Source organism: Anopheles coustani, chromosome X (assembly GCF_943734705.1).
Source record: "Anopheles coustani chromosome X, idAnoCousDA_361_x.2, whole genome shotgun sequence".
NCBI lineage: Eukaryota > Metazoa > Arthropoda > Insecta > Diptera > Culicidae > Anopheles > Anopheles coustani.
The window spans coordinates 7,451,702-7,476,095 of record NC_071290.1 but is presented as its reverse complement, the minus strand read 5'-3'; the positions used below and the strand labels follow the sequence as shown (position 1 = coordinate 7,476,095).

The 24,394-nt window shown below is 43.3% G+C and overlaps 1 protein-coding gene across 1 annotated transcript; it reads left to right on the top strand.

Moving 5' to 3' along the window:
* Positions 1-2,468: 2,468 nt before the first annotated feature.
* LOC131269744 (carbonic anhydrase-related protein 10) lies at positions 2,469-14,162 on the top strand (the record flags this gene model as incomplete). The annotated part of the gene is made up of 7 exons (XM_058272251.1): positions 2,469-2,502; positions 4,451-4,501; positions 12,173-12,309; positions 12,431-12,643; positions 12,712-13,029; positions 13,113-13,296; positions 14,140-14,162. Coding segments are annotated over 7 exons (960 nt in total), but the record flags the coding sequence as incomplete, so codon positions are not given.
* Positions 14,163-24,394: the final 10,232 nt, after the last annotated feature.

Sequence of the window (24,394 nt, the reverse complement as noted above, 5' to 3'; positions counted from 1 at the left end):
AGAGAAAAAGAAAAGCGTTCCCGATGCAATCTCGACAAATTTCCCGGGGTCAAACACTTCCGACCTAGAATGGCCTTTTGCACGCATCCTTTCCCGCCACCGTATCGATTACCACCGATTACCGTACCCTCTCGTCTATCACTCCTCACTCTACCCCCCCCCCCCCCCCCCCACCTCTCTCGCCGTCATGTATGCTTCATCAAATTTTGGCAAAGTGAAAGGATTGCTTTTTGTCCGGAAGAACCAGAACAGAACGAGCGGCACAAAAAGCAGCCAAGTAGGATCGCTACGGAAAAACACCCCCCCCCCCGCACCAGATGGCCCGGCTGGTTAACGAAATTATTCGGAACATGCGAAAAATGTGCCCCCCCCCCTCCCACCCCCTCCCTTGGCCGGAGTCTTAGCAAAATGGTGGAGAAAATATAATTGAAAAGCCCCGGCTATATCCCGAGCCATCCAGTTCAATACATTTGGGGATTCGGAACGGGATGCGTTGGGTTTTTTCTTCGTTGTTTTCTTTTCCCTTCGCCCTAGGTTTTTCTTTGCACCCTCCTGATAGCTTTTCCCCGGCCTCAGGAGCTCCCGACGTCGAGGCTTCCAAATGGATTTGGGCTTTGTTTTTTTTTTTTGCTCAAAGGATTGTGGTTGGGTTTAGGTGCGGGGGGGTGAGTGGGGTGAAGAAGGGTTAAGGGCTATAGTAGTTTTGTAATTGAATCTATACACCACACGCCATTTGCCACCCCCCTTCTTCCCAACCCCTCCACCGTGATATCATTGTGTGGTTGTCGCCGGTTTTCATCCTCCCGGGTCGATGTCGATAGAATTTTTTGGGGGTTTGGAAGAATTTTCCCGGCTTTCCAGCCCGCTATGCACCTGTGCACGCCTTTCACACACACACACACACACACCTACACATAATGTTACCCTTTACTTAACCTAAAGAGCCTCCACGGGCGAGTCATAAACGTAGTCGGAACCCGATTCCTGGATGGGTTGTAATAAAAATGAAGCTCGCACGAGAGAAAAACCAGGGGGGGGAGGGAAAATGGAACACCCTCTGCAAGGTGCAGTAGTCCTTGCAAAAACCGAAGCTAATGGCGAGCAGTGCAACAAACCTAAACCTTCTCGCCTCGCGCCTCACGCCAGGCGGAGTTGCGGAAAGTCTTAGTCCGAAGGGATTAAGATTTCGCGGGGAAGGGCGGGGAGGGGGCGGCGCAAATGTTGAATGGGGTCCGTTTTTCCGCAAATAGGATTTCCCACATTCCTTCGGCGGTTTCCGGAGTTTTCCGAGCTGAAAGCAACCGAACGCCGCCCGTTTCGGCAACATTCTTAAATACTGCCTCCCTGGGCATGTGTGTGTGTGTGTAGCTGAGTTGGGTGTGTGAGTATAACCCCTCTCCTCTCCCTTCCCCCCACCGTTCCTACGGCTAAACCTGGCCGGATGCCCAGTTCAGATCGTTTTCTATAAGTGAAATTCCCCGTGATTATGTGTTATTATCGTTCCGGGATGGAGGCCCCAACTTGCTGCCCAGAAAGCCCAGAAGGCACATTCCTTGGCAGAGGTGTGGTGGGGAATATAGGGGGGGGGGGGGGGCCACCATCTTCGAGCTCGTTTCCGAATCGTTTTACGGGGCGTTTAAACGGTCCGAAAGTGGCGGCCAGTTCTCTAGCCCTTCCGTATCGAGCGTGCATCCTCAGCTGCATCCTTCCGAAATCTCACACAAACACACACACACACACACACACACACATACACACACCGTCGCCACCCGCTTGAGTTGGTTTTAATTTTCGGAGCAAAACTCCTCAAATAAAACGGTACAACTCGACCACCGCCGGAGCGGCTCTTGATCTTACAAGAGAGGGGGAGAGGGGGAGGGGAGGGGAGGGGGATGGGTTTAGTGATAAAAATTCAAATATTCATCATCGTTTTTCGGCACCCCGCTTTTTCCGGGGCCAGAGACCATAGGGCCAGAATTGGCGTCGAACTCCTTCGTTGAAGTTTTGCGCGAAAACCAACCGAACCGAAACCAACCCCGGGGTGGGGGGGGAGGCGGGCGGAACAGGGACGAACGAGACAGGGGCGAGCACACCGGTGGACACTTTCCCCCCCCTCGCGAAAGGGGTGGGGTTGGAAAATTAGACGCGGGGTGGTTTTTCCGGGGCGCGAAAGGGCTCCGTATTTATTTTCCGTTAAAACAAACTTTCCGTCCGGGGCTAATTTCTGTTGCTGTTTTTCCACGAGTCTGCCGTTCTGGATGCTGCCCGGTTTTCCCTGCCCCCCCCCCCCCCCCCCCCATGCCGACCGTTTGTACACGCCGAGCTTAACACTGAGTCGGCAACATCCGTTTCTCGGTGGGGCACGTGATGAATGTGACGAATTGCGGGCGGAGGGTTATAAATTTTAGCTCTCTGTTTATTTCAATTTAAATTTCAACAACTTTTAACCCACCCGACCTGTGATTTGCTGCACTTTGATTTTCGTTTACGATAAGCTTAAACGTTGCAGATTTGAAGTAAATTGTAATTCCAATTCAATTTTTAAATTGGAATTTTATATCATGTTTATTTAAATCGGGTTGAACATTCATTTTGCATTCATGCAACATTCATAAAAAGGTTTTAACCAATATTATATCCCACTTTATTGGTTTCAATAATTCTGCGTTCAAATCTCGTATTAATTTATTTATTATAAAACATTTTTCCTGTAAATTAGACACTCCTCACCTTTATACTAACGTTAGATTTGGCATACGTTTTCATTTGTTTCGTGGTGTCTTAATAAGACTACTGTTTCACGTTTGGTACAACTTCTTATCTCATGTTTACTTCTTTTTATAAACAATCATAAAGCTTACATTTATATAGCAAAACAGAAATACAATTCTATCAATTTAAAATTAACAACAATTTGTGTGAACCTAGCTTTAAACCGTAAACCTACACTGTTCTCTGAAATGCAGAGAATTTGAACCAAGAACAGAATAGCAAGCAACATCTAAGGCTCTCAACTTGAAAAAAAACATGGTTTCAAAGATTCCGTGTTCAAATCTCTTGTAAACTAATTTATTCTAATACATTTTTCTGTAAATTATACACTTCTTGTTGTTCTTTCAGCGTTAGTTTTGGCACACATGTTATTTTGTTTCGTGATGTTTTAAAAAGGCTGCTGTTTCACATTTGGTACAGCTTCATTCGTGTCTCATTTTTACTTCTGTTTTTAAATGATTGTAAAGTAATGGTAATTAATTGATGATAATTGGGTTCGTAATGGGTGTTCTACATTTCGTTTAAATACTTTCTTCGTTGGTAGTTTTTTTTTCCTACCAATTACAAACGTTGGGAACGAGAATTTGATATTTAAATCTTTTTAATTTCATTACCATCTTTTTATTTCAGCGTGTTTCATGCGCCATACATTTAAGTTTCACGTTTAACCACTTTTAATTAAAATAAAATGCGCCGAATTTGGTTTGATTTGCATCTAAAAATAACTGTCGGGTTACTTTCCATGTCAGCTCGTGTTTACCGTTACGTTACCGCGATACTACGACGATTTCTCAAGCACGAGACAAGTAAATAACCCGATTACTCCACTTTAGTGGAGGCACTTTTTTATTTGTCAAAAAAAGCCCGTTCTACTCACGATGTTTTCCTTTCACCTCCGTTAGGAATGGGTCAAAACTGGTGTTGCCACCCTAATTCCCTAGGCCAAGTGCAAGCCAGAAACTGCAACCCCGGGCTAAATTCTTCACTTTCCTACTAAACAGCTATTACAATATCACCTCGAACTACCTCGATTTTTCCCCCGCATTCGTTGAGTTTCTGAAGCGAATTAAGCATCAGCAACCGATACGTCTTCGCATGCCGCAACAATTTGCCAGTTAGTGGGAAAGTTTACTTTTCCTACGGTTCGCTTTTTTCTTTTCTTTTTTTCTCTTGGGGGAAGAAAAAAAAAACTCCACTCGAAACTTGCGCGCCAAAACTACCGAAATGTGCTTTCCGCCGGGTCAGACGGTTTTCCACCTGAGGGCGGGAGTTTTCGGGACGGCGCAAGATTTACAAACCTCCTACGGTGAACCTACCCGAGGTGTGTGGGAGGGAGAGGGGGAAGGGGGGGATATTTTCCGGCACCGGAAACTGGCAAGTTTTGCAAATCGAAATGTCGATCATCGGATCGATGTCGGGCTGAAGCATATTGATGGGAAAGCGTAGCAAAAACGAACCCGGGGGTTGGCGTATGTTGCGTTTTCCACGCGTGCCTGTCGGGAAAACTGTCGAACGAATGCCAACGGTACGCCGACTAATTGGGCCCACATTTGGGTCAGCTTGCTGCAAGCGAGAGGAATGAAAAACGAAAAATAAAACCAGCCAGTACAAATAGGTAGAGTTTTTCCACCGTGTTTTTCTAACCATTTCTCCCTGTGCTTTTTCTCGTTTTCCACAGCCCTGTCAGCGGTTAGTTGGGAGGAATGGTGGACGTATGATGGCATCTCCGGTAAGTAACCGAGCGACTCGTTTTTGCAGAAAGATTACTCCCAACAGCTTAGCTTAGCGAAACACTGGACCAAAGTTTTGCTACACAACTTCATCGGAAGGAAAAACACAGGGAGCGAGAAGGAAAGAGTGTCAACCATATGATTGTTTTCCCACAATTAATTTTAATAATGAATAGGTAGCAGCTCAGCTTCCTTCGGGCTTCGGGCCGACCAGCTCGAGATAACAAAAACTCGAGCAAAACTCGGAAGGAAAACCGAGGGGGAAAGCGACACAGGACGATGACTCTCGGAATGTAACCCATGGAACATTGCATGGTTGGTGGTGTGTGCCGTTTTATAACACAGAACAAAACCAACGCGGCAGAAATGCCGCCGGAAATTGGGTGGAAAATTACTTCCAAATGGAACAAACAAACAGCAGCAAATAGGGAAAATTCACACTTGGTGGAAAGCCGCTGTTAATTTGTGCAACGCAGTGTGGAAAATGTAGATCTTTAATCCTTTCGTTTGGAAAGCAAATTTTAATTATTGAAAAGCTACTCAACGACCAAAAGGCAACCTGTTTGGAAAGCTATCAAATAAAAGCTGATAAACGAACTGGTAGGGCCATAATGGGATTGTTGTCTGGCATTTGGATTGTGCATATGATCCGTTTTGTTAGTGAGAAAAACTCAAAAAAAAAACAACAAAAACAAAAGCCTATCCTAACACATGCACGCGCTTTTCCATGTTCGCCAAAACCAAAACAAAAACCAAACCCACCAGACAGCTTGTTTTTCGTGTACCATTTTTGGTGTTTTTATCGCATTTTCCACAACCCGCCCCCCCTCCCTCCCCAAATGAGCGTGGGAAACTTTTCAAACCCCGACCGAATCCTGTTGCTTTTTTACGGCCAATATTTAGGGCATTTAGGCCTTCGTCTCTTTTTTTTTTTTTGTTCTTTCCTCCACTCCCGCGCTCTCTAGCGTGCGGCGCGTTTCTCTAAATCGTTTTCCCTGTTCAAATTATGTTTCCATTTTCCAACCCATGGTCCCGCAGCGGTTTAGGGGCGGAAGTCTTTACTCATCCATAAAATTATCATCCCCTTAAACGCACACCGCACTTCAGTTGATTTATTTGGTGATGGTTTGTTTTTTTTTTCCACATACACTACGGCACGGGCAGTGTTGAAACGATTCTTTTTGTTGGTGCTAATGGGGTTTTACTATTGCGATACTTCCAAATGAAATGTGTTTTTTGTGTTTTTTTGCATTACACTTCCTCCCTTTTGTTGTTTTATATTCTCTTAATTTATTTTCATTTATAATAAGGTTGAGTTTTCTACATTAAATGTAAGTGTCGCAAATCAATTACAAAATCATCGACCAATTTAAAACAATATAAATTGTTCTTCTGCAATTTCTTTAAAGTTTACCAGAAATAACTTTAATACAGAATAGACTAATTAAAATTAGTTTTGGCTTACTAGATAAAATAGACTGGAAAAAATGCTTACTATAAAATAATAAGGTATGAAATATTGCCACAACATTATTTTACAACGCATTGTACATGAAATGCAGTCATTCGTATAGTAACTTAATGTAATACATCCTCGTTTTAATAAGCCTGACTAGTTTTTGTTTTTGACTCATTTTGATATAAGTTTTTTACTTTACAAGGTTTTTGTTTACATAGAACATAATAAACTTTACAATAGTTAACTAATTTTAAAATAAACTAGTCTTTTTCGTTGTTTTTCTTCAAAGGTTTCTCTCACTATGACTTTCTTTTTCATAGCAATACATTTTGCTCTAGTTAATTTAGAAATTATCTACTTCAGTTCCAGCAATGTTTTGTTTTTCGTTTAAATCTTTTTACAGTTCTTATACATTGTGTGCATTTCGCTTGTACCTTGAAATTAGAAGTAAACCTTTAAAGTGGGATCTTCTTTTCATATTGTGTTTTCATAAAATCCTTTTCATATTGTGTTTTCAACCTGAATCTTCGGTTTTAATTTAGGCAGCATTAAATCTTTGATTAATAGTATTCCGAAAACGGAAAGAATGTGTTGCTAATCAAAGGGGAAATTTAGTTTTCATTAGCTTCAAATGAACCTACCAACCTTTCCCTTCCCTCCCGTCCCCCCACCGAAAGTAAAACTTTGGCGTTTTCAAAAACAAACCGTGGGGAAGTATTTTCTTTTGGGTTCCATTCCGATGGGCCAAATTTTAAGGACGAAATTCTTTTCATCGTCACACACACACACACACACACCAACGGGCTTCTTTGCTCCGGGTTTCGGTAGCTGACGATTTGACGATCTAATAAATATCTCGGACGCCCCGCTATACGGAAGGTACTCACGGTACGCGAGGAATCAATTTCATCACGAAAAGGAAAACGATCGCGTAATAAATTCCTTGCCAGGTGAAGTGGGTACCTTTAATTTCACGGAGGAGGGGTGGGAGCGACCCGTTCATCTCCTACCCCCGGGAGGTTGGAAAGCCATCTTAATCACTTCGAAGCGGGAGGAAAACGGTAAAGTTTCGGGAACTGCTGGAAACTGCACATTATTTTTTATTAAATGGTCTTTCCGAGCGCACCTCGTGAAGTTGCTGGTAGGTTGTTACGGCCCAGCGAGGGCAGAAGGAAGGTGCAAGGGGAGGCTGCCGGTCAAGAAAACAATCTGCACTTCGACTTCGTCGACCCCGCGCGCCCCCGAACCCGAACAAAACGATGGAAAACTCCTACGTGCCACGTGCCTCCCTCCCGAAACGGGCTTTCGGTTGTTCGACTTCATTCACTTGCGCCAACCTGTGTGTGTTTTTTTTTGGTTTGTTGCCCGTGTTTTCTTTTTTATTCGGCTCCTCCACTTTCCGGCGAGGTAGTAAAATTTGCATTTCAATCATTTCGAGCCATTTCGGGAGCGGCTTTTTCTTTTTATTTGATCTCGGCCGAACCTCCCGAAACTGCTATCGCCGATCGAAAGATTAGATCGTTCGCCCTTTTTTGTCGAAGCCGGGGTTTTTCATTCGCCCCCCCGGTTTTCTAGCATCCCGTGTTTGTATGTGTTTGTGAGTGTTTTTTTTTATTTTTTCTCTCTACTTGTTCTCGAGAAAATAAGATGCAAGGCTAATAAAACCAACCGTCGCCTTCTGAGGGGCGCTCATTTCCATCAATCTTGATCTTGCATCCGGGACGAATTAATCGATCCCGGTGCCGAACACCGAACCTGCCCCCTGTGCTCTTGCTCGATGTTCCGTGCCGGTGAGCGTCTGCTTTGCAGCAAAGCAATTTGTTTTTTTTTCCTCCAGCTTTTGTTTCCGTCGGGGGTTAGAGGGGGTTGTTTAATTTCCATTCTCTTCCTGCTCCGTTCGAACGTTCAAAAACGCTTCCTATAAATGAAACGGGCCAAAGATAATTCTAACGACACTCACCGTCGAGCTTTCTGGGGGTAAGATGTACCCGCCCGGAGTTTTCTTATCGATTGCATCATCGCCTCGCCTCATCGAGTCACTGTTTCGCAATCATACCGATCATTAATGATCTGTTAACCGGCTCCTCTCGGTTCTGCCGCAAAAGCACGGTGCGCGAACTGCTGAGTAATTCAAATTAATACCCCAACGTCGTAGGCCCTGAACAGGCTGAAACTTTTCCCAACGCCGCGCGTCGACAAAAAGGATCGTTTGCTTCACAAAAATCTACTCTCGGGCGCGCGTTCAACGATGGCGTAATTATCAGTGTGAATTTTCGCATCTGGACTGTTTGCTTCCTTCGGCGGTGTGTTTGCCCTTTTTTTCGGTTTGCTTCCCTGTTTGCTTCTTTTTTTTTTTCACCCGCCCGCCGGCTCATTTGCTTGGATTTAGCCACAAATTAATGCGCTCACCAAATTGTTTTCCACCTCCCAAAGCTCCGCATGGGAAGACGTTCTTCTACCTCCCTTTTTTTTTTTTGTTTCGAGCCTCATCATCGTGAGCAAACAGAATCGGGCCGCTCGAGATGGTAATCATCATCGAACGTAAATGCAGATGCGGTTCGCCGGCCGTTTTTTTTCCATCTCCGCACGCTGAAAGTACGTAATCTTTGTTCGCGATGTATCATTTGCTGTCATTTTTATCTTTATCTTTAATTGTATTTGCCTCTATGGTTACTTTAAATAGATATATTTTATTTTTTTTTTTGGTTTACTGGAAGCGATTGTTTTATTTTTAAAACATTGCAATGTTTATTGCTTAAGCAAGCTAAATTGTTTTATTTCGTTCAAAGAAACTATTAAATAACTACCTGAGTCCCAAGCAGTAGCATTCAAAACATTTTCGAGTTCTATGCATCATAAAATTTTCTAGGTAATAAATAAAAACATTAAGATTTTGTCTACACTTCCACTCAGACTTTAACACGTTGACTGCCACGTCGACCACAAGTGGGTGACAGCAAAAGTTAGTTTTAACGATTTTTGGACCCATAAGTAAATGAAAATGCAACATAAAAACTGTAGAAATATTAAACACAAGTTCTTCGGGAAGCTAAGTCTAAGCTAAGTAACCTTCGAAAATCAACGGTTCAACCAATGTTATAAATACATTGTATTTCAAAAGATTGTAATAAAAAAGTAAGCTAAAACCGCTTGACAGTCATTAAAATTGAGATTCAATCATAATTTAGCTTCATGTTATTTAAACAAATGTTTTTTATTCGTCTTATTTTGCGCGGTATAACTACATAAAAACACAAACAAAGAGCATTTTTCGAGTTTCGCAAAGCAAACAATAAAAAAGGAACAGTTCTAAAGCGAAATAAGGTGAATGAGTTGATAGGCACAGGTTAATGTTGGATTACATCTAAATAAAGAAGGCTTTAGTGAAAGCGGTATAACTTTTGTGGTGAACCGTTTATAATGTACCATTTATGTAGGTACAAAATTAAAGTAATCATACCATTGCAAGATGTAGGTAAAGATGTGAAAGGTTATTGTGATGGTTTCCATACCTCAAACGATTACAATGCGCTCCACGATTTTATGGCTACAACAAATTCGATTCCTCACAAACATTGGCACAATGTCAAGCAGTCGAAGGAGGTACAAGGTTTGCCGTTTTTCCGCCAGCTGATCTCGTTAAGAGTCACTTCCTAGCCAACCCTAGCCAACTCCTCCTCGTTCGTGAGTAACTCCACCCACAGCCCACAACCTTTCAGGCCACCAGGGGCCATCAACAAGCAGCGTAGAAAACCAACAAACTTTGACCAGCAAAGTGGTGGCAACCGTCAAAAGGAACTAACATTTTTTTAGTCCCGATGAAAAAATACTCCCACACACACACAATACAACACATGAAAAACTCCCGTGGAAGGCGAATGAGGGAATAAGGGAAGGTGGAAAGTCCATCGACGAGTTTTTCCACCCAAAACGGTACCACCGATACCTACTTTCGGCGATGATTTGGGAAGAAATAAACGAACCTTTTTTTTCCTCCCCCCGCTTGCTTGCTTGCTTGCGCAATGCTTCTTTTCCTTAACTTTCGCTCTTTACAGGCTTTTCCTTCTCGTTAGTTTGATTATCATTACAGCCAAAGGTGTTTTCACTTCCTCCCACCAGCCGGTGGAAAACGCTACGAGTGTTTTCAGCCAGATTTCGGTTGCTTTTTCTTCATACGTTTACTTGTTTGAAAAAAAAACAACCCCACTGCACCTGGGAAGCTGAGCGAAAAAAACTAAGAAAAATGATAGTTCAATGCATCGTTATTTCTTTCCTTCGCTTTTTCTCAATCCAACTTCTTTCCTTAAGGCTTTTTCTTGCTTTCTTTTCTTTCTTTTTATAGTTCCGCAAGACTTTCCGAGGCAATATTTGTTTTTTTCTTTCTTTTTTGTGATGTTCTCGTTTGCTCCCGGAGAGACCTTTCTTGATGTGCACTGAGTCAGTTCCATTTTTCGGGAAAAGGGGCAAAAGAGGCTAATGCTTTCACGGCAGAAATGTCATTCCGCCGACCGAAAAAGGAATGGTCACGTAAGTGCACGAACGTGACTCAGCACGCCTCCCTCCAATGACCAGCTGGGAGTATGGATGTTTGTGTACGTGTGTGTGTATGTAGGGGAAGAACAAAAGACAAGAAAACCATAACCCGCGGCCGCATCCGATCTGCTGGGAGCTGGGGAAAATCCCGGTCCCGGTAAGCCGTGGGGAATTATGACTCCACTGCCAGAAAACTGCCCAGCGAGTGCCGGTCAGCAGATTTGCGCAACATTGTTCCCCTCTTCCACTTGCTCGACAAATATTATTTAAAGAAGAAAAAAACCGAGCACCAAAAGATAAACGTCATGAAAGGAGGAAAAACTGGCGACTGGTTCCGCGCTAAACGATTTATCAAGAATTCATGAGCAATCAATGTGATTTGAGACGTCGCGCTCTCCGTGTTTGTTCAATGTAGGGCAGAGTGGGGCCAAAGCACAACGACCATTAAACATGTTTAAACATACAATTGCTTGATTTCTTTTTATGTAACGCTCAACCTTTGTATGGTCATTGGAGAATGTTGAAATATAAAGTAGAAAAGTAGTTTTGTCAAATTTCAAATAAGAGTAAATTGAACTGATGATTTGAACAAATGCCAAACTATTTTACATTTTTGAGCGAAATTGCTTTTGTGCAGCACTTTTCAATTGCTAGATAACAGTTTATATGTTTTACAGCCTAGACACCTAGAAACACCTAGACCTTTCTTTTCTCGTACACTTTTTCCATCGAGCCAACGCTACTGTTAATAAACTTTTCACACTTTTTCTATCAACTTCTCCTGGTTTTACACATTTTATTGTAAACCATCATGGAAAAAAGGAAAAGATAAATTTTGTTTTATCAATATCTTAAAAAAGGTCATGTACAATATATTTAATTACGACCCCGGGGTGACAAGCAGTCAAAAAACGTTAGATTTGACGGAGTTTTACAATCTTTCGTTTGAGAAAGCTTGAAATAGAAACTACCCTACTTTCGTTCTACACTTTTGACTTTTCCGATGAAATTAATTCGCCCTGTAGAAGGTTCAGAGTTCATGTGGTTTCATTAGTCCTCGAATATATCAATAAATAGAACGAGTTGCACGATTCTGAATTCCCAAATCCTTCTGAATACTAAATAAGTACAACAGTTACGACATTATCGTTACAAGAGGATACGTTGAGAAGATGTTTTTAAACAGATGCTTTTTGCAACAACATCACAATGTTAACCCTCATTATACATTCCTTGTGGCTGATTATATTTTAAACACGAGTTTGATAGCTTTAACAATGTCAATTAGAACACCAAAATCAGTATACATTAAGTAGTTTTTTAAAGAAATATATCGTGTAATATACAGCTTACCTTCTGTTACTTTTCAATTTGAAAGGCAATCGAAGACAAGTCATTTTATCTGAATAGATCTGATTCGTTACATTTGACATTTAAGTAGCACACAAGTTTGCCCCATACTGCTCTTCTAACTACGAGTGATAACAAAACCCTTCCGCTTCTTATGTGGCACAACATCCCAAAGTGCGACAGGGCCTCTTTCGAGATTCGATCCCACACCTGTGGCGTGGTGTTTCCTCGCGCTACCGCTGCACCATGGGCACCTCGTCAAAACAAAACCCTAGAAGCTAACAAAAGCTAATCGGTTTGACCAACACTTGTTTGTGGCTTCTTGCAGGGCCCGCCTTCTGGGGCTTGATCAACCCGGAGTGGTCGCTGTGCAACAAGGGACGTCGACAATCGCCGGTCAACCTGGAGCCGCAGCGTCTGCTGTTCGACCCGAACCTCCGCACGCTGCACATCGACAAGCACCGAGTGAGTGGCGGGCTGCAGCCGGCCGGAAGAGTGACGGGAGACGACGCACGTACCAGAAGAGTAATGCCCACTAAATCCCCCTTGTCGTTTCCTTCCTCCCCCTCTTGCCAACCAACACCAGATCAGCGGGACGATCGCTAACACGGGCCACAGCGTCATCTTCACGGCGGACAACGAGACCATCTCGGCGTACGGGACGCCGCAGGTGCCCGTCAACCTGACCGGCGGGCCCCTCTCGTACCGGTACCGGTTTCACGAGATCCACATCCACTACGGCCTGCACGACCAGTTCGGTTCGGAGCACAGCGTCGAGGGTTACACCTTCCCGGCCGAGGTGAGTCGCACTGGTACGGCGCGAGTTCGCGATGTTCGAAGCTACTACCCGCGGCTTCCCTATTGCAGATACAGATCTTCGGCTACAACTCGCAGCTGTACGCTAACTTCAGCGACGCGCTGTACCGGGCGCAAGGGATTGTCGGCGTCGCCATCCTGCTGCAGCTGGGCGACCTCTCCAACCCGGAGCTGCGCATGCTGACCGACCAGCTGGACCGGATCCGGTACGGCGGCGACGAGGCGACGGTGCGACGCATCTCCGTGCGCGACCTGCTGCCCGACACCGAGCACTACATGACGTACGAGGGCTCCACGACGGCGCCGGCCTGCTACGAAACCGTCACCTGGATCGTCATGAACAAACCTATCTACATCACCAAGCAGCAGGTAAAGCACCACAGATCTTCCTTTGCCTTCCGGCGCTTGTCTCTACTTCTTCTCTCCTACCTCTCCTACATCTCCACCATCAGCTACACGCACTGCGGAGGCTCATGCAGGGCGGACCGGATCACCCGAAGGCGCCGCTCGGCAACAACTTCCGGCCACCGCAGCCACTGCTGCACCGTCCCGTGCGGACGAACATTGACTTTCGAAACAAACTGGAAAAAGGGGGAAAAATATGTGCAACTATGTACAAGGACGTTCACTATAAAGGTAGGTTGCGGGAGGACCGAAAGGCGTTTTGAACCATCCGTTCCGAGGCTGGGATGCGATTCGACTCCAAACCGAACCTCTGAGTCCGATCCGAATCCTTCCTGCGTTGGAAAACAAATAAAACCAATTTAGTTCATTTTGTTCTTCAACTTTACGAGGAACTGAACTCCTAACTTTTGTGAGATTCACCTGGACTAGGATAAATCTTCGGGATTCACGAAACTCTCAGTTAGAGATTAATAAATCTCCAAATCGAAACCAAGATTAATTGAGATTCATGAATCAGAATCTGAATTACCCAACTCTAGTTCGAACCAACACGCAGAGTTCCGACAAACAGGCCTTAGCTTAGGAGTTACAGTATTTCCAACACTACCTGAGTTATAGCAGGGAAAGATTCCGTCCATAGTAAAACACCTTGCAATTAGTGTTGTGTTGGAAGCGAAAGAGGTACCTCCAGTGATTCGCTCACTTAACTGAGCGCACTCTTGCGCTCTTAGTTGGAGGTACCTCTTTTGTGAGCGATTTCCGCTCCGAATAGCTGTACTGAGCGCTACGGGGTTTCATAAAGCTCGACAGTGCTCTTCAGATAGAATATCGATATCGATCTGTAGAGCTCTTAGGAGCAAATATCGCTAGCGCTCTGTATTGTGTTTTGCTCGAATAAGAGCAACCCCTCGTGCTCCGCTCTCCAAGGCGAGTGAGAGTGACTCGCTCTGCGCTTTAGAAAGAGCTTCTTTACTCAACATTACTCGCAACGTCTAGGAGCAAACCGTGAACTCCCTTTTAATGATCTTTTCTTTTCGACTTCTTTGCGGGCTTTTCTTCTCTTCCGAACCAAAGCTAATAGCTGGAAACACAACTGAACGGAGGCGGCGGGAGCAGGAGCAGTCGGATCGCGAGCCGAACCAGCAGGACGACGATAGTTTGGTCGTGTTCGTACCGTGAGCTCGATGGACGGAGCCAACCCAGACGGTTCCGGATCGGATCACCTGGCGGAGCGGAGCGGCCAGCGATCAGCATCAATGTATGTTAGCATGGATGTGTGTGCGTATGTGTGTCTGTGAGTGTGTGTGTGTGTGTGTGTGTATGTGTGTATACGAATGATAAAGGGTCGGGGCAGGCGCATCGGTAGGAGTGAGCTTCGGTGGGGGTTGCTGCAGGCGGTGAAGAAACAAAACCAAACCAAAACCAACTCCAGCGTGTATCGAAGGATCTTCCAATCAAAATCTTGTCCTTATGAGGTTGTCTGTACGTGCGACCAATCAAATGATTGCAGGTAACTCCTATGTGAACCCTCCCTTATGCTATGCGAACCTCTTCAGTTCGTTTCTAATGTTTGTTTACTGTGCCTTCCATATGTTCGTGTTTTAAAGGATGCCCGCTTGACTCATGTCTCAATGTTATGTTTTTAACCTAACTAGTACCCCTGTTTACCTCCTCGATCAAAGCGCTTGCTTAAATCTTCAAGCTGTTGAAGGGCAAATGTTTAAAGGTTTGCATCTTCGATGAGGTAATGCAAAACGCTAACAGAACCGAGCTTCTTTTGCCGTTCAATATCGGAAAGGTATCCAACCAGTGTGGAAGAGAAAAGGCACATCGAAGGTGCAAACCAGACGAGTGACGTGCGAAAAAAAAAAAAAAAATGGTGAGAGTCATAAACGAGCGTCCTGATAAAGTCCACCCAAAGGCAGGACTGCTCAAATCCTTGCGGCGGAGTTCCATTTTCCTAGGACGCGGGGTAGCGAAATAAAAGCAACCGGAACACAACGTCCCGCTGCGGGCTCCGAGGCTGGGACACCGTCGGTGTTGGTCCCGGCACGGTAGGCATCCCCCCTTGGCGACAGGGCGAAACTCTATTAAAAGTTTCAAATAATTTGTAAATAATATTAATACAAGCTGCACGTCGTGATCACGGGCACGCTGTGGACAGGCTAGTTGCCCCGGTTTGTTCCCCCCCCCCTTTCCACACCTTTCTCGTCCTCGCACCGTGGGGAAAAGGAGTGGGAGGGGCAAGATATAATGTAGCCAGTAAATTTTAAAGCTGCCAAGAGCTGGCTATAAACATTGAAATAAAATTTAAAACACCGGACAACCGGGAATGGACCGAACCGGAAGGCAGGTGTGAACCAGGAGGCGAGGTAAGAAGAGGGGTTGAGGTGGAAAAACAAGCTACAACTACAAACTGTTGCCGAAGGTACCGAGAGGTTCCACGTGCTGGAGCTGGTAGTTGTTTTTTTGTTTTTTGCAGTTCCCATCCTTCTTTCGCCATTTTGCTTACCCGGTTTTCTACTCCTGTTTTCTACTCCCGTTTTCTACTTCCCCCTTTTTGATGCCTCTTTAGTTGCCTTTTTTTTCCCCTTCTTCGGTCCATAAAAACTAATAGGTAAAAAGGCTGCCCACCCAGTTGGGGTGGAATTGAAAAAGGAATGTGACTAAATTGAGTATCTTGCTTTTCACTCGCTTCCCGTTTGATGGTTAAGGAGAGAGAGAGAAAGAAGAAAAAACCCCATCCCCAATGCCCGGGATGCGCCCGGTGAATGTTTAAACTTATGTTCCTTTCACGGAAAAACCTCTCCCCCCTACCCCTTTTCCGGTGGTCGACTCCCCCTTCCCCCCCCCCCCCCCCCTACCCCCTTCGCTTCACTTAAGCGTGCAAAAATGTTCGCAAAGTGAGAGGTCCCAAGTGGAATCGAAAACTGCACAGCAAACGGTGGATTCTGGGGGGGAGGGGAAGCGAAGGGAGGTTGGTGAATGGTTGTTAGTTACACCGGAAGTTTATCCATCTTCGCTGGGGACTCGTTCGCCGAATATATGTTACCATCCGAATAATTCTCCAACCCGCGCGTGGAAAAAGTGTTGGGTGGAAAAGGTAAATAGTTCAGGTGCCAGGATAATGAACTTCGCACTGCAAACACACCGGCAAGGGTGGTCGAAGGAAAGCGAGAGGGATGTATGATGGGGTGGGGGGGGGGGGGGGGGGGGGGGGGGGGAAAAAGAACACCCCGGAACGGCGTAATTGAGTACGCGAGATAGGACGATAATGTTGCCGCCAGTTCGGAGGCGATGTTTTTCCGAGCATAATTTTTGATAAATTGTGTTGCCGGGATGTTGCTCCCCACTTCGCAACACTTTGGCGGGGGGGGGCGGGGCGTAGTGGTGCATGTTTAGCATTATTGACAAAGGTTGGCCAGCGCGCCCCAGAGGCGGCCGGAAATTATCCGAAACCACGTTACGAATGGGTTTCCCCGAAGCAGAAACCAGTGCCGGAAACGAACGTGACTGATAAATTGTTCGTGTTTCTCACGAACCAATTCATCGTACAGTCAACAATATTTTTATCGTTTTATGGTGAAAATTGTTTGAATAGTAGTTTTTTTTATACGTTTTCAAACATTATTAATAATGAATCAAAAAACATTATTATTATTAAAAGAAATTAAAACTTTATTTCGATTAAAATATTAATATGCGTAAAAAATTTCCTTAACAGGATGACTAAACAGTAACTTACATCTCTTAAAGAGGTTGTTGCTTGGAAGCTTTGTTTTAACGCTTTACACATAAATTTATTGCTCAATCTGTCTATCAATCTGTAAAATAGTTCATGAAATTATATAACTAAGTTACGAATCAGCGCATGTATTGTTAAAAAACATTTAGCTCTTGTTGAAATATTTGTGGTGATCAACTGATTGATCTTTAGTATGATTTAGTTTGTTTGTACTGATTTGCAACTTCTTTTCGTGTGTACTTGCACACTGCGATCAAACTGAAGATAAAAGTGTCATTGGTTCTATTTTTTTTCATTTTATGTTGATAATTTCATATGGTAGTCTTATGAGTCTATCCCATTTATAGTTCTTTGTGTCTTAGTGAGGGCAATATATCAATTTAACATCTAGTTTTAGACCAAGGTATACGACAGTTGCTCTCCAGTTTATGGTTCTCCCATCAATTTGTTTATTTTGGAGAGGTTTTATGTTACTGTGTTTGTTTAATTGTTACGGAGGGAGGTTTTCGAGGCGTTTATTTTAATTTTCCAGCTCTTGAAGTTGTCGTTAAACTTACATAAATAAACTTTGTAGAGTGAGATTTAGGCCGAGTCATCGGTGTAAGTCCCCATGACACATTCTCTTGTGGTGGGAATATCAGAAGTAAAGATAAAACAAAATTAAATGGTAACGCCAACCAGCAATGATTCACAAAAAATATTAACGACTTTCAACTGTTTGATGATTCGTTTCGAAACTACTCCACTTTACAAACATGCCAGCTGGATTGGCATGGTTGCCCTCGCAGTTCAAGTGCTGAGATATTACACAATGATGCATTTTCCTCCAAGAAATCCAACGATTCTTGCCATTCTTCGTCTCGTTCAACAAATACTTCGTTGAAGTCACAAGAAAAGGACAAAACGGGGCAAAAAGAATAACCCGCTTCAGCCGAGGGCAGGATATCCGACCGGTGTTCCTTTAATTGACACACCAAAGCGCATTACACAATCTCGGCGAACACTTGCACAAAGAAATTGCGCGCTCCTTTCGCCAGCGGAAAGGCAAACGGAATGGAGTTAAAATTCCAGGATATCCTGGCAGGCTGTCATTAATCACCGCCATGACATTTTTCTCGGTTTGCGACGACGGAGAGGAACCGAAAACAAAAACCGGAAACTGAGCAGGGAAGATGGGGGGGGGGAAGGAAATGGGTTTGGTAAAAGTAAAACAAAAAAGCTGGGAAAACATTGGTTAATGAAGTTCATTCCGAACGCTGTTCGATTGTTTCACCTGCCCGCCAGAGGGAAGTGGGGGCATGCCGAGGCAAAAAAAAAGGTCCGTGCTGCGGAGTGCGTTTCTTTTCCGGTGTTTTTTTTCGCTCTGTTGTTACATTTTCAATAAATTCTTTGGTAAATCTATTGCTTTGCGGAAATTTACACTTTACGCTCCCATTGCTTGATATGAAAAACTTCTCTTTGTCCCTTTCGATTCGAGATTCTTTTTTATCCTCGCTCCGGATGAGCTGCTGGAGGGTTTTTTTTTATTAGCAATCTACCAAACATTTTCCCTTTTTCCCAACATAACGGATCGTTGAACCGAACGAGACAATAGTAGACGGGGCAGACAAAAAGCGTTCGTCCATTGGAGGTAGCTTTGATTTGGCATAAGGGGGTTCGCACTGGCACAAGGGCAACGGCACCCTACCCTCTCATTTGGGGGTTCAAACTTTTCTCGTTTTCCTGCCAGTGAGCAAACGCGGCCTCGGAAAATAAACATGATGGTTTCGACTCCCGCTTGCGGCAGCCTCGAACCGAAGCAAACCAACCTTCCGACGCGCAAAACCACATTGCAGCCGACCACCGACCGGGCGAAGTTGTACAATTCAGAAGCACTGTAAGATAATGGGCAGGAGGAGGATGCTGCCGGCGCACAGGACGCGCCTTCGGATGACGCTCCAAACGGGTTGCCGAGCGAAGACGAACGAACGGTAGGTAGCGAGCGATGTCGAATGCCTCTACCTGTGCGTGGTCGACGGCATTGTAAATATAGAATCATCATATCTATACGCAGGGATGGAGGAGAGAAAGAGAGAGAGAAAGAGAGAGAGCGAGTGCAGTAGATAACCCTATCGAGCACGCATGGAAATCGGTAGGAATAAAAAAAAATCAAACCATACACACCAAAAACCTTAATGGAAAACGAAAAAAACAAGCATGCCGCTAACATGAATAGCCTAACACTAACGCCCAGCCTTCTTACTCAACCTTCACGGACCGAGCGATCGGTGGATGGAACTTACAGCTACGCTTATCAAAAACCGCAAACACTTCCGCAAAAGGGGCTAAACTGAACTGATAACATAATCAACAACGCATGGTAGGTAAAGAGGAAGAGGGAAAGGAGAGAAAAAGCGGGAGACAACAAAATAAGTAAATTAAAAAGAGCAAAAATGGAAGAAACAAAGAGAGAAAGAAAGCAAAGTAAAAGGAAAAGTGAACTATAAGCAAACACTCATCAATGAAGATACATAATAGACAAATTACAACAAACAAAAAAGCAAATAGACAAATAACGGTAGTACTAACTAAACGGGAGATGTGACAAATATACTATGCTAGTTAAAAAAGTGAACAAAAGGGCATTAAACCAATGTACGCGCTACAAAAAACTTTCCTCCCCCTGTACCCGAACAACTCGTTCTAATGAGTTGTATCAAACATATCCCAGCAGCATAATGCCATTGGTTTACGGGTTTATGTTTCCATTCGGTTGTTCTGGTATTTGCTGTTTGTTATTATTGCCTGCTGCGAAGTTGAAAACTGCAACGGCACGCACAAACTTTATACTGAAGCAGATCGATGGAGGTATTCGAGGTCAGGGGATAGTGAATAGAGAATGGAGAAAACGGACACAATATGGCGACTGTTGTTGTTAAAAACCTACGAGATTGAATTGCCCCGCCTGAGTGCGTACAAGCGAGGGGTGAAACAGTAGAGATATCAATAATCTAGGCAAACTTAATCACGCAATGAAAAATCTACTGGAGAGTGGGCAATTCGCTGAGGACGAGCGGCAACATTTACTCCTCCGAAGCGGAGGCGAAAAGAATACGATTGTTGTGAAGCCTTTCCGCTTGCAGCGCAAACTGGCAGACAAATATCCAAAAAACCAAATTCTAATCTATACATATACACATCTACTACCTTGCTAGTGAGCCGGAACAGGGCACCGGAACCGCAGGAAACGTTTGCTAGACGGCGTTGTAAATGCAGATGTAAGACGGTGGAACGGGAATACGAATCGCAGGTATCCGGCCACCTTCCGACGTCGTTTTAAAGTGTGGTTAGGTATGTGACGGCCAAAGGCATATGTTATACGCGCCGTCGGGGCGTTCCTCTCGCTTGCAACATGTATCTCCCAGGTCAGGTCAAGGCACCGCGGAAGAAAGGAATGTCCGACGAGGACCGGAAAGAGCTTCCTTCCACCAAAAGTGCAGCCGCGTGCTACAGTCGCATATGGTTACAGTTAAGTAAAAATCGTACTTGAAACAAACAAAACTCCCGAGTTGTTCTCCTTTGGAACGCAACCGCATCCGAAACGTCATCCCGAGGCGAAATCCTCCGTTAGGGGGTTCAACTCTACGTCAGCCTTCAACCATCGATTAACGAATATTTATGTCGCACATAGCATTCTTCTTGTAAAACCTCTCCCCGGGGAAAAGGTAAGTCAGAGTACGACGGATATGAACAGAGACTGGGAGATAAAAACGGAGAGAATGTCATCCAGTAAGAAGAATGGATAAGGTCTCCAGAAAAGTAAGGATAGGATAAAATTAATATCATCTATTTTCAAGCTTAAATCTTGTTTACCTTATTCGTTTCCGGACTGTTTAATCAACGAAAATAATAGTTTCATTAAGAAACAAATAAATAGTAGCAAACAAAATCTATCTTAACGCTAAAATAAATGATTATTAATTATAGTAAAGAGGCGCTAAAATACCTTTGATCCAATTAATACTACAACAACTTCCTTTCAAGACTAAACAAATGGCAGTATGAACAGTTTTTATATCATTAAAATGGATGTTGTGATATTTTTTAAACAATAATAATTTTATTCAACAAATAGTAGCGAGAGTTAAAAAACTATTTTAAAATCTTATACAACCTTTTGGAAATAAATAAAGTTGTAATAAACAAAATCTCTTAAATCTTAAAGCTAAAATACATGATCATTCATTATAGTAAAAAGGCGTTAAAATTCCAATTAACACCAAAACAACTTCCTTTCAAGACAAAACAAATGGCAGTATAGTGCATTTTATATTTATTGAAATGTTTCCCAGTTGGAAGCCAAGATTGAACTTGCTTACAAGCTGGCGTTTTCGTCTTTATTTACTGATGCACAGCTTGCTTGATTTATAATATTTTACTTAGCCCAGTTATTGCGATATTGTTTTGTACACTACAGCAGTATAAAATATTTCAGAATAATTGAAATTGATGTTGTAATATTTTTGAAAACAATAACAATTGTATTCAACAAATAGTAGTTAGAATTTTTTCGTTTTTAATCTTATACAACCTATTAGAAATAAATAAAGTAGTATCAAACAAATTCAAGTTTTTTGTTAAAATAAAACATTAATAGTTAAAGTAAAGGATTAAAAGTTAAAGAGGCATTAAAATACCTTTGATTTGATTAACACCGAAGTAGTTTCTTTTCAAGACACAACAAATGGCAGTATAAACAATTTAAAAATCATTGAAATTGATATTGTAATGTTTTTAAAAACAATAATAATTTTATTCAACAAATAGTAGTTAGATTTGCAAATTATTTAAGAATCTTATACAACTTTATCATAACACAATAAAAACTATTCAACTAATTTCATCAGCTTTCAGCTTTGAAAAAGTTCTAGACAAAAGTTTTTGAAACTTAACACGTGAACTATGACTTGCTTCAAAGATTTTACACCTGTGGACATTTTAGATTTTACAAAAAAAGAACCTAAAACTCACTCCTCGTTGCAACCCCTAGAGTGGTTTTTCAACAAAAAACATATTCTAAATCTGATCGCGTCGGTACGGTTTCTATTCCATCACAGATACTCTTTCAGAGCCACACATATTCCACCGGGTTTTAACCTCAGCTCTTAGCTTTAAGTGGATTTGCTCAATCATATTAGGTCGGTCCAGTGAGTGGCTGTGTGTGTGTGTGTGGGTTTGTGTGTGTGTCAGGCAAGGTCAAAGCCAAAATTTCACGCCCAAAAACCTAACCGGTGGATTGAAAGGACGAGAAATCTCTTGCAATAATCGAGGATCCCCGAATCGATTCACCTTTGAAGATGAAAGTTACCGCTTCGCAAGCCGGCACGCCACGGTATCCGCTTCCGGTGCTCCCCAAAATGCTCCCTTTTAAATGTATACAGTGTTTCATAATAAATAAAATCACTACGTGACGCGTGTACGGAATGAGGTTGGAAAAATTTGCCCTCTGCCTCTTTTGCCTCCTGCGTTCCGCTTCGGAAAGGACGTTCGCTGTTCGCTTTTTTCTTTACAAGAAACGTGCTCCTCTTCCTGTCGAAGTTTGAGGATATTTGTCTGTAATGATTTCTTCCCCCCGCTACTCCCCGTCGACACACCGACCGTGTAGTCCTATGGGTGAGGGTGAGATGATGGAGGCGCAAACTTTCACCTACCCCTTCACAAATCGCTATCTCGAGTTCAAAGGAGATCCTCCCCAAACGCACCGTGTCTTCTGCTCCCTAAATCTACCGATCGGGGGCTCAACTATCCTCGTCATTCTTTTCCGCATCGCTGCGAGAGTTAACTTACGAGTGGCGAGCCCTAAAACCTCCTCCCCCCCCCCCCCCCCCCCCCCCCTAACCTAACTTTTAAGATCGACTCACCTTGGGGACTACTTATGCTTTCGTTTCCCTTTAATTGCTGCAAACCATGTTTGCCACCGGGAAGATTTTCCACCGCCATTTGCGATAAACTTTCGGCCAGTATATCGACGTCCGGCTACCCAAACGATGTGTGGTAAGTGGCGAAAAAGGGGGTTGACCGACAAACTTTCCAACCCCCGCCGGCGAAATATGTCACGCGCTAGGCTTAGATCGCTGAATGATTCATATGGGGTGCCGTCGGGTTTGGGAACGTCTTTCGGTGAGTGGGAAAGTTTATTGCTGTTTGGTTTGGTCGACACTTTTAGCGCAGAGGTTTTCTCTTTTTGGTGTTGTTATTATTTTTTGTATTATGCTGACAACTTCTCGTACCAAGCTGGTTGTTGTTTCGCATACCTTATATGATTACCATTTTATCATTGAAAATCGCGAAGGTTTATTAGTCGAAAGGCCAAGCACCGCAAAGCTGGATACCTTGAGACTATGTACCGAGAGTTGAACACACCAACGTTAAAACAAAGCAACTTAAAAAAAACTGGAAACCTTCATTCGTGTTAAATCGTAAGAGAGTGAAAAAGGAAGATGATGAAGCTTATAATGCCAGAAGATTTAAAAACCAAATAACTGCAATAAAATCATAGAAAAATGTGTTGTACAAACAACAACATTATCAAGAAACAAACCATAAAGTAAAAGGTAAAAATATAAAACGATAAGAATCAGGACAGCGTACATCAAACATCGCCACATTAAAAAGGTAAATAAGTTGTGTTACTTTTTAGAATACCACCTCATTTGTCCTCTTATTCATTTTTAATTAAATGTGTTTGTTTCTTGAATATAGCAGCAGGACTTTGCTTAGAATCCAAAGCTACCATCGACAAAAAAAAATTATCAAATTATCAATTCTTTTGATTTCTTTATATTTTTAAGTCGACTCTTACGAAGTTTTTAATGCTTTTTGACCTAATGTGAGTGTTTTTGTAATGTTTGATGGCGAATAAATAATGTTTAAATGCTTAGAGTGTTTCGTTTTTGATAGTGTTTTATAAATTTTATAAGCTATACTATCCTATCCTGCAAAATACGACAGGAAGTTTTCTCACCCTGACAGATTCATTTTTCTTAACCTTTTCAGCTGCGCTTTATGGTTTGATTAATTTATCTGATTCCCTAAGTTAGTTGCCTTAGCTACACAATAGAATCAAATGTAGTTCCTCGTCGTACAAACAAAACGTGAATGTCAAAGTACACCGAGCTCCGGAGAGAACATTGAGGCTACTTGTCTTACGCCCGTAAGAGCGTAACACAATTCTTCATCAAGTTGTTCCGGCGCTAGAAATAGAACAGGGAGCTGGACACACGTCGACTTCCGGTTCTAGAGCTCGGAGAATCAACACAGCGCGAGGGGCTATTGACAACATTAGTTCCTTTTTATTGTAGTTACCGGCGTGGCTCTTGAAGGATTAGTGGTCCCGCAGTTCCCCAGCCTACCGAACCCGAGCCATCAGGCGTCGAACGCGTCAACACCACCTCCTTCAAATCATCATTTACTCGACGCCGAGGCGGAAAAGCCCTGTCCAGTTGTCCATGGGTCCAGGGTCGCTGCACATTTATTTTCATTTTAAGCTCAATCGTCACCGGGTTCCGTCCATATCCCCCCTCCCCCCGTGGTCCGTGGTGTGCT